Raw genomic sequence first — 9,609 nt, forward strand, 5'->3', positions numbered from 1 at the left:
TGGCAGAAGGGCCGTCATGCAGGGACATCGCGTATAGGGTTCCAGTCTGCGAGCATCGCCGGGCGTCAGTTGGAAGGCATCCCAAAACGGCCTGGCTACTGGGACCCCTGTCCTGGGAACGGCCAGGGTGTCGGGTCCCCCACCCTGGGAACGGCCTGGGTGCTGGGTCCCCCACCTTGGGAACAGCCTGAGTGCTGGGTCCCCAGCCCCAGGGATACGCACACCCTGCGGCCAGCACGGCTCCATATCCCAAAGAAGGACAACGGGCACAGCCCAGGTCACACAGGGGCAGCGAAGCTTAAAGTGGTGCCTGAGCTGGCTCGGGGGTCCCCGGATCAGCCAGAGCCTGAAGGCTCAGCAGCCTCACAGGCGGCCCGGGGCGGTGTCGCGTGTCCTGGTGAAGGAGAAGGGCGAGCATCCCCCACAGCAGCGTGCAGGCTGCCTGCAGCGCCAGTGCGGCCAGCCCCAGCGCCAGGGACAGCCGGCACTGCCGTGGACTGGCCCGCAGGGACCAGCCCCAGGCACGATGACCGCTGGGGGCCAGGGGCGGGGAGGCCGGGAAGGGGCTCGTGTGGTCTGGCGGCAAAGGGGTGGGAGGCGTTGGGAATAGGACGGTGCCTGCCGGGGCAGGAGCATGTTGGGGAGCACTGGGGGTGGGCTGGGTGCTAGCTGGGGACAAGTCCCATGTGGTGGCATGGTCCTGCTCCCTGCCTGGTGCAGGAGCATGGTGGGATGGGGAGTGTGAGGCCAGTGGGACCGTGCCCAGTGCAGCACTGTTGGGGGATGGCCAGAGTGCCATGGAGGGGGCTGAGACAAGGGAGGGTTTGGGTGTTCCCTGTGGGATGGTGGCTGGCCTCTCCCTGGGCACTGAAAGAGCAGGAGGCACTCGTCTGGTGGTGGTTGCCAGTGGTCTGGTGGGCACCAGAAGAACAGGAAGCACATGTCTGGTGGTGGCTGCCAGCGGGCTTGTTGGCACCTGCATGGTGGCAGAAGCTAGAGTGGATGGCACAGGTTCTGGGTGGGTGGCCCCAGGAGACTGTAGGCTTACGATGGTTGAAGTTGGCACAGCTGGTGATGGGCTGGTGATGAAAGCCCTGAGTGTCACGGTTGATGATGATGGTGTGGCAGTGGAGGCTGTTGGCAGCACAGTTGTTGGTGGGGTGTTGATGAAGGTCTCTGGCAGCGCAGTTGGTAATGGGGTGGTGATGGAGGCCTTTGGTACCACGGTTGTTGATGGTGTGGTGATGAAGGACTTGGGCACACTGATTGTTGATGGGCTGTTGCTTAAGGCCTTCTGAAGCACAGCTGATGGTGGGGTGGTGAAAAAGGCCTTAGATGGCACGGTTGGCAATGGAGTGCTGAAGGTGCCCTCCGTTGGGACAGTTGGCAACATAGCAGAGGTGACCACAGGTGACAGAACAGTTGTCAGTGTCCTGATGGGAAAGGCTGCCAATGACAGCAAGGTTGGCATTGCTGTGGACAAGCCTCCAAGTGATGGCAAAGTTGACATCCTTTGTGATGATGTGGAGTTAAATGGCAGAGATGGGGTAAAAGAAGCTGAAAGAGGCAGAGTAGCTGGGCAAATTAAGTGGTCATCCCTCAGCAATGTAACTGCTTGCCCTGCCAGATGGGGTGGGCTCTTGCATGAGACTTGGGTGGACAATTTGATCTTCTCACTGTTACTCAGGATCCAGCTGTGCAGGGAGCAGAGGTTGCAATCACATCTCCATGGGTTACCACTCAGATACACTGAGCTGAGCTTCTTCAGGGGGTCCAGGAGCCCTCGGGGAACACTCTCCAGCTGGTTCTTTCGAAGATTGAGGGTTTTCAGATTTGGGAGAGAAGCAAAGACCTCTTCATCCAGAGCAGAGAGCTGATTTGTGTCCAGCTGAAGGTCCAGAAGCTTGCTGAGCCCAGTGAAGGCTCCTCTTGGCAGGGCTAACAGCTGGTTGTGGGACAAGATGAGTTTTCCAAGGGATGTGAGGTTGACAAAGATGCCATCTGGAAGTGTGGCCAAACTGTTCCTGCCCAGGTCCAGCTCCCGTAAGTGTGGCATGGTGTCAAAAAGGCAGCAGGGGAGCTCCATGATATGGTTTGAACCCAGAGTCAGCAGCTTCAATTTGTTTAAACCAAAAAAGCCCTGAGGTGGGAGAACCCTGATGAGATTGTTGTCCAAGAGGAGTTTCTCCAGGTGAGGCAGGCTTCTCAGGAACATGGGTGGCAGCGCCCTGAGCCTGTTGCTCTGGAGGCTGAGCTCCAGCAGCTCCATCTGGCTGTCCAACAGTCCCTCTGGGAGGTCTTGCAACTCATTCTCATACAGCCGGAGAACCTGCAGCCGGGTAAGTTTGCTAAAAGCATTCACAGGAAGAGTTGTGATCCTGTTTCTAGACAGGTCCAAAAAGGTTAAATTGATGAGAGAATCAAAAATGCCTTCTGGAAGGGAAGGGATTGCATTGATATGCAGGGAGAGCTCTCCCAAATTTTCCAGCCCATCAAAGAGGCCTTTGGGGATGTATCTGAGTTGGCTGTCTCTCAGCTCCAGCCTCTGTAAGCTTGGGAGGTTTTGGAAAGTTCCCACAGATAGTTCTTCTAATGAGGCACCAGAGATATCCAAGTCCCTCAGCTTGTCCAGATTATCAAAGGCTCCAGGTTCAACTGTCTTGATCTTGTTGCCAATAAACAAAATCTTGATCAGGTTGGGCATGTACCTGAAGGCACCTTTCCTTATAGCAGTGATGCTGGTTTGCACAAAGATCATTTCAGAAATGAAGGGCTTTGCAATCTTTGGGATCTCTTTGACATCATTTTTTGTCCCTCTGTAGACCTGCTGGTAGTCTTTGGGCATTTCATATGGATCTTCACCCAGGATTTGATCTTGGCATTTATGGGGATGGAAGGAGAGGAAGAAAAGGAAAAGGAAATGCTGGTACATTGTCTTGGAAAAAAAAAAGGTTTAAAAAAATCAGTTATGAAGAACAAAAAACCTGTGTTCACAGCTCATGAATCGTGGCATCACACTGTTGTTCAGCTCTCGGGACTCTTCTACTCATATATCATAACTCATTCGATAAGAAAGAGAGAGACCATACAAGCAAACACACACTGCATTTAGATGAGTTCACTGCTGTGGTACAGAGGGATGGGGAGGGAGAGCGAGCCAGCTCATGGCTTGGCACTGGTAGATGCTTCAGGGGGACAAGGGCTGGACAGTGTGTTCTCTGCCCTCCTTCTCCCATGTCTCAGCTGCAGGCTTGGTGTCTGCCTGGGTGAAGAAGGCAAAGTGCTGCTGCCCATTAGTGCTGCCCCAGTGGGTCCAGTTAGTCAGCAGGGAAACAGCCCATTCATGCAACAACAGGAGCAGTCAGCCCTGCATTTGCTAATGGGGGATCAACAAGGGTCCCAGGAGGCAGCCAAGACCAGAGGATCTTGTGTACTCAGAATTTCCACACCATGCTGGGTGGACTTGCTATTTCCTTGCTGCTTCTCTCAGTTCAGGGCAATCATTTAAAACATGGTTCCTAAGCATCTCCTTTTCAGGATTCTTGCTAATCGCACCATATTTTGGCCTTAGTTGTGCAGCTCTGTCGGACAGAAATGAGCAGCAACCAAGCTTTAGAGCAAGGCTTGTTAAAACACTATGAAATGTCCATAGATGAACTCTTTATTACCTAAGGTTTAGGGCTCTGGTCTTGCAGGTAGGAAGTGAAGTCACTGATCCACACCCATTAGTAGAGCCCACCACTTCCATGGAAACATTTGGAAACACTCAGCTAACATATTAGCTGGGGTTTAAGGGCCGTGAACATTGCACTGGGATCGCAGTTTCCAACTTTTGATTTGCAGCCGTGGGTGGGAGCAGGGAAAACAGCTATAGGTTGCTTCTTGGTGTCCGTCAAAGCTGACATGCAAAAACCTTATGTTGGGAGGGTACATTAGCTGTGAGAAGTTTGGGTTTTTTTAAATGTTAAGAGCTCAGCAAATACAGGAGGCTGAAAGCCATTGGGTTTGAAGAGAAACCAATGGGAGGTGTTGACATTGGTTGTGCCGGCTGCCCTGCAGGGTTGCCCAGGGCAGAAGCCATTGCTGATCCCTGCCCATCCTCTCCTCAGGGAGACTCAGGTGGAGGAGCTGGGGCTGCTGGTGTAAAAGTGCCTGCTTCACTTCAACTGCAGGAGCAGCACAGTGGGTGAAATGTGCAGGTGGAAACAGCTGGGTGCATGGGGATGAAAACAGACAGTTCTGAACTGCAAAGCTCTTTTAAAACCCTCAGTGTGATCCCTTGCTTGTCCCACCCTCCTGCAGTGCAGGGTCATGAAGGGGCATCCCCATCCAGCTCATGGCAGTGAAGCCTCTCCTGCTTCTTGCTGCAAGGAAACAATCAACAGCCCCCCACAGGGCCCCTCCCAGAACATTTTAAAGAACAAAAAAAGCTTTTGTATCACTTACTTGGTGGAGCACTCACAGACAAGTCCAGGCTGCAGGAACAAACCACATGTGGAGTGAGGACACCGGATGGGGGTCCCATCACCTGGCCAGCTCTTTATCTGCAGCCCAGGCCCAGGGCCTGGTTTCAAGTGAGTTCAGGGCACAGGTCTGCGTGGGGAGATAAGGGACAGCCGGGGAGGCGGCAGCAGAGCTGTGCGCCGGTGTGGGAGGCCATGGCAGAAACCCCTCGGAGAGGACTCAGTCACGTACTCCCAAGCGTTATCTCCCTGCTCCACTTGACTAGTCACATCCAGGGAAACCTGAAGATTTCCAGGCCAGCCTGTTTTGCAGCCAATGGTCTCTGCAGTCCCATATCTCCAGCAGCATAACCCACCAGCGTCATAGGCACCACCCCCACCAACACAACAGTAAGCTGTTTCCTTCCTCAGGATTCAGCTTATGTAGCTAAAGGTGCAGTTCTGGAGCCATTTGTTTATGCTCATAATAGTGATAACATGTGTGGCTGGACAGATATGCCGACGTCCACGCTCTGTGCTCAGCCCCACAGCTCCACACCAGAGGGCTGGGGCTGAGTGTCCTGTCCTGCACCCTAACACAGGCCAAAGACCCTCCTGCAGGGACACCCAGTGCTGCTGGCTGGTGCAGGGCATCCTGTGGGAAGAAACACTCTTTTTGATGCAAAGACTTGAACTGACTGGGTATCCATCACTTCCCAACGGGTAATTGCACTGATTGCATTTAAACATGTCTTCTTTAGTTTTCACCTGCACTTCTTAAGGCTCAGCTTGTGCTTGCTGGGCTTCATTGCACCTTACTTGGCAAATTTAAAAACAAACCACTGCACATTTTCAACAGCCTTATTCCTTTCCAACATCAATGCCGTATGCATCCAGGTACCCACTTGGTGCCAGGTTGTTCCAGAAGCTGCAGAGTGGCGGGAGCTGAAGTGCATGAGGGGACAGAGCTCACAACAGGGTTGCAACCAGCCACCCCAGGCCACAGTGTGGCAGCTGTGCCAGGGTTTGGGGAACTGCATCCAGCTGTAGTACCCTTGGTCCAGGCTTGGAGGTGGCCATGCCAGCATCGCCTGGGAGATGTCTGAAGCACAGTGGCAGTCCCCCATTTGGGAGAGACAGCAGGATGATTGTGCAGAATTGTATCTGGGAAGCAGTGCTGCCTGTCTGCATTGCTCCCAGGAGCATGGGGCTGGCAGTCATAGAACCATGTAGGTTGGAAAAGATCTCTAAGATCACCGAGTCCAACTGTTAACCCAGCACTGACAAGTCCACCACTAAAACATGTTCCTAAATGCCACATTCACACATTTCTTTAACCCAGAGGCTAAAGCAGGGCTGGGATCGCAGCCCACTGCCAGGGCAGGTGGGGCCAAGGGGAGACCCTGCCCACCCCAGGTGGGCAGCAGCAGGGCAGGAGCTCCAAGGACACACAGCCCAGCAGTGGGGCCGGGCCGGTCCAGGCGGGGAGGGGCGCTCCGAGGCGGGCGGCGGGGCTCAGGGAGGGATCCCCCGGCGCTGCCCGGCCCGCGGAGCCCTGTCCCTATCGCCGCGAGATGGTGCCGCAGCACCGCCCCACCACCACGCACAGACACACACGCAGTTACACCCCGGTGTGTGCACCCACACCCGCTCCTCCCGCGGGAGCACCCACCTTGCCTGCCACCCCCTGCGTGGGCAGCGCTGCTGGGACTCTGTGTCTCCTCTCCACGGGTCACAGAATCAGCATCACAGGATAGATGAGGGGTGGAATGGGCCACTGAAGTCATCTAATCCAACCTCCCCGCTGAAGTAGGGCTCCCTGGGGTGCGTTGCTGAATGCTCTGTTTAGGTGGCTTTTGAGTATCTTCAGAGAAGGAGACTACAGCCTTGCTGGGCAACCTGTTCAGTCACCCCACAGTAAAGTTCTTCCTCCTGTTCAGGTGGAATTTCCTGCATTCCAACTCCAGGCTGCAGGGCTGCAGACCAAGCCCTGGCAGGGTAGGGGGGGACCAGCCGGTGGATGCCTGGGCTGGAGCTCACCCTGCAGCCAGGCAGCCCATGCCCCTTGCTGGGTAGTCAGTAGCACTCACCCATGCTTCCCTTGGACACCCCAAAACCATGCCCTGAGAGTTATTGGCAGGCTGCAGCTGGGTGTCTGCAGTGCCAAGGGAAGCAGGGCAGGAGGTGGGGCTGGTGGGCTGCAGTGGGCAGAGATGAGCACACCATGAGCGTGCCAAAGAGCCACCTACTCACCACAATGCACCTGCACCCACACCATACCATGCACAGCCCCAGACCAGACCCCAGTGGATCACATCGACCTTCACTGCCTCTCCCAAGTACACAGGCAGATGTGGGGGACCAGAACAATTCCTCTCTCTGCCATAGGAACTGGTTGCACAGAAATAATATATACATTTTAATTATATTTGAAATATACAGGAAACACATAGCTTGGAGAATAAATACCACCAGGCCAGCTGTTGTGGAGAGCTCAGTGATGGCTGGTGACCAAGGCAGGGGTAGCAGAGCAAGACTGGGTGCTGTTTCCCAGGCTGGTTCAGAGGTTTCCAGTGCAGAAGCTGGCACCTGCCTGAGCTCTAGGGCACAGCAGGGAGACCTGGCGATGTGGCCTCATTCCCGCTCTGTGCTGTGACAAGGACACTGACCTGCAGTGTGCCACAGTGGGAGTGCAGCACCCAGGCACCCTGGTACGCCGGCCCCAACCCCTGCACTTGCTCAGGAGGAGGAGGAGGAGGGAGGCGAAGGCTGAGCTGCTGGCAGCTTGTGGCATCACAGACCATGCTTACAGTGCCCTCAGGGTTGCTGTAGGTGCACTGTCCTGGAGCATCCCTGTCCCAGCCTTCCTCTGGAGGGACACCAGGTCCTCCCGGGCACTCCAGCTGCCCCCGGGGGACCTGCAGCAGGGACTGTCCCTGGAGAGCAGTTGGACTGGCACAGAAGGGTTGCCCATGGATGAGGGGCTCGGCAAAGCCCTGGAGCCAGTGCAGGAGATAGGCAAGGCGGCAGTCACAGGCCCAGGGGTTGTCAGACAGCCCCACACGCACCAGCTCATCATTGGCATCAAAGAGCCCCAGAGGCAGGCGCGCCAGGCGGTTGTGGTCCAGTGCTAGGGCAGTGAGGAGGGGCAGCCCAGCCAGGAGCCCTGCTGGCAGGCTGGAGAGGTTGTTGTGGCTCAGCTGTAGTGCTGTCAGTGCTGCCAGTCCCTGGAAAACCTCAGTGGGCAGGTGGTCCATGGCATTGTGGGAAAGCACCAGGGTCTGCAGTGCCGACAGGTTGGAGAAGAGCTCCCGGGGCAGCGTCTCCAGCTGGTTGCGACCCAGTGAGAGGTGAAGGAGGCCGGGTGTGCCAGTGAAGAGGGTGGCAGGCAGGGTGACCAGGTGGTTGCCCTCCAGGCTGAGGACAGTGAGGTTGAGGAGACCAGTGAAGATGTCGGGGGCCAGGCTGCCCAGGGCGTTGTGCTGCAGCTGCAGCCACCGCAGCCCCCCCAGCCCGCTGAAGATGCCGGGTGGCAGCTCCTCCAGCCGGTTACCATCCAGGTGGAGCTCAGTCAGCTGGCCAAGTGCCCTGAAAGCGCCGGGGGGCACCCGCACCAGCAGGTTGTCGCTGAGTTTGAGGAGGCGGAGGGCAGTGAGTGGGGCCAGCAGCCCCTCTGGCAGCTCAACCAGGACATTCCGTGATAGGTCCAGGGCCTGGAGCTGCCGGAGTGGGTGGAAGATGCCAGGGGGCAATGCCACAATCCTGTTCCCTGACAAGCGCAGGTCCTGCAGGCTGCATGCAGCAGTGAAGAACCCTGGCTGCAAGGAGCTGATGGCATTGGCACCCAGGGAGAGCTTGCTGAGGTTGGTCAACCCCATCAGCACCCCAAGGCTGACTGCTGGCAAGGGGTTTCCTGACACCTCCAGCTCGGTCAGGCTGGGCAGCCACTGAAAGGCACCGGCTTCCAGCTCCTGGATGTTGTTGTTGAGGAAGACCAGCTTGGTGAGGGTGGTACTGGTGCCCAGGGCCCCCCTGCGGACACTGCTCAGGCCTGTCTCCACAAAGAAGAGCTGTGTGGCACTGCCTGGCAGGCCCGCCGGGATCTCCCGCATCCTCTCGTCTGAGCAGAAGACTTTGGAGGTGTCGTAGCACTGGCAGGTATGGGGGCAGGATGGGGGCAGCCCCCTCACCAGCAGGGACCCCAGCCCCAGCAGCACGCAGATCACCACCCTGCACTGTAGAAGGATCCAAGCCTCACCCCCTGCCTCGACAAGGCAGAAATCTGCACCCACAGGCAGGAATGGGGAGTGCTTCCCTCCCACATCTCTCCCCAGGGTTCTTACCCTCTGTCTCAGCCTGCCATACTACAACTAGAGTGGTGCCACCCTCACCAAAGATCCCCACATCCTGCAGAGCAGTGACTGAGGTGAGACCCATGTGGGTCTGTGGAAGGAAACTGTCTTGGTGGGAACCTGTAGCCTCATGAGATGTCTCCAAGGGCACGAAGCCAGGCTCAGGGGCAGGGGAGCATGTGAAGCAGAGGGCTGTGCTGCACACAGTGGGTGATGGGGACAAAGCTGAAGGGCTGCTCTGCGTCAGGGGCAACAGAAGTGGGCTCCAGCAGTTGTATTTCCAATTGCCCATCGGGTACTTCTTTTGCCACAAGCAACTAGAGCAGCATTAAATGTCCCCAAGGGATATTCAGCCTGATCAAATGCCTATTCCCAGCCCATGGGAGGCACTTTTTGAGGCAGTGACCTCCAGACCTCTGCCAGTCCCTCCTTACTTGGGATACCCGCCAGTGCTGCCTCATGGTGGGGAATGTTGCCCAACCCCTGCAGACACCCCTCATCAGTGGGGCTATCCTGGACTTACTCCGACACTTGAGAGCAGCGCTGGGCTTGGCATTTCCTTTCCACCACCTCGCTTGTTTTCACCAGAGCCAGCAGTGGCTCCCACCTGTTCCAGGCCCCCCAAACTACCCAAGCACTGTGGCCCCACCACTTACCGAATGTGGCATCGTGGAGATGGTCAGCAAACCTGTGCAGGTTTGCAGGGATGCTGCTTGCTGAGATGGGACAGTGTTTTCTGAGGCGGATGGGAAGCCAGCAGACGAGCTGTTCCTGCTGGGGCGGAACTGCCCCTCACTGCTTATCGGCAACAACAA

General features: G+C 56.6%; 2 protein-coding genes across 2 annotated transcripts; both read right to left on the reverse strand.

Annotated features, from left to right (window-relative positions):
- Positions 1–298: 298 nt before the first annotated feature.
- Positions 299–5,830, reverse strand: LOC108495140 (leucine-rich repeat extensin-like protein 5). Its single transcript, XM_017810462.1, has 2 exons — positions 4,447–5,830; positions 299–2,935 (listed from the first exon to the last, which is right to left on the reverse strand). The coding sequence occupies exon 2, from the start codon at positions 2,930–2,932 to the stop codon at positions 299–301; it is 2,634 nt and encodes an 877-aa protein (XP_017665951.1). The 5' UTR covers positions 2,933–2,935; positions 4,447–5,830.
- A 1,053-nt stretch (positions 5,831–6,883) lies between these two features.
- Positions 6,884–9,609, reverse strand: LOC108495287 (carboxypeptidase N subunit 2-like). The gene is made up of 2 exons (XM_017810850.1): positions 9,451–9,609; positions 6,884–8,677 (listed from the first exon to the last, which is right to left on the reverse strand). The coding sequence occupies exons 1-2, from the start codon at positions 9,460–9,462 to the stop codon at positions 7,043–7,045; spliced, it is 1,647 nt and encodes a 548-aa protein (XP_017666339.1). The 5' UTR covers positions 9,463–9,609; the 3' UTR covers positions 6,884–7,042.

Source organism: Lepidothrix coronata, unplaced genomic scaffold (genome assembly GCF_001604755.1).
Source record: "Lepidothrix coronata isolate B3197 unplaced genomic scaffold, Lepidothrix_coronata-1.0 Scaffold29, whole genome shotgun sequence".
Classification (NCBI taxonomy): Eukaryota; Metazoa; Chordata; class Aves; order Passeriformes; family Pipridae; genus Lepidothrix; species Lepidothrix coronata.

Excerpts from the sequence above, each read along its gene's own strand:
- LOC108495140 (XM_017810462.1), bottom strand. The coding sequence starts at position 2,932 with ATGTACCAGCATTTCCTTTTCCTTTTCTTCCTCTCCTTCCATCCCCAT.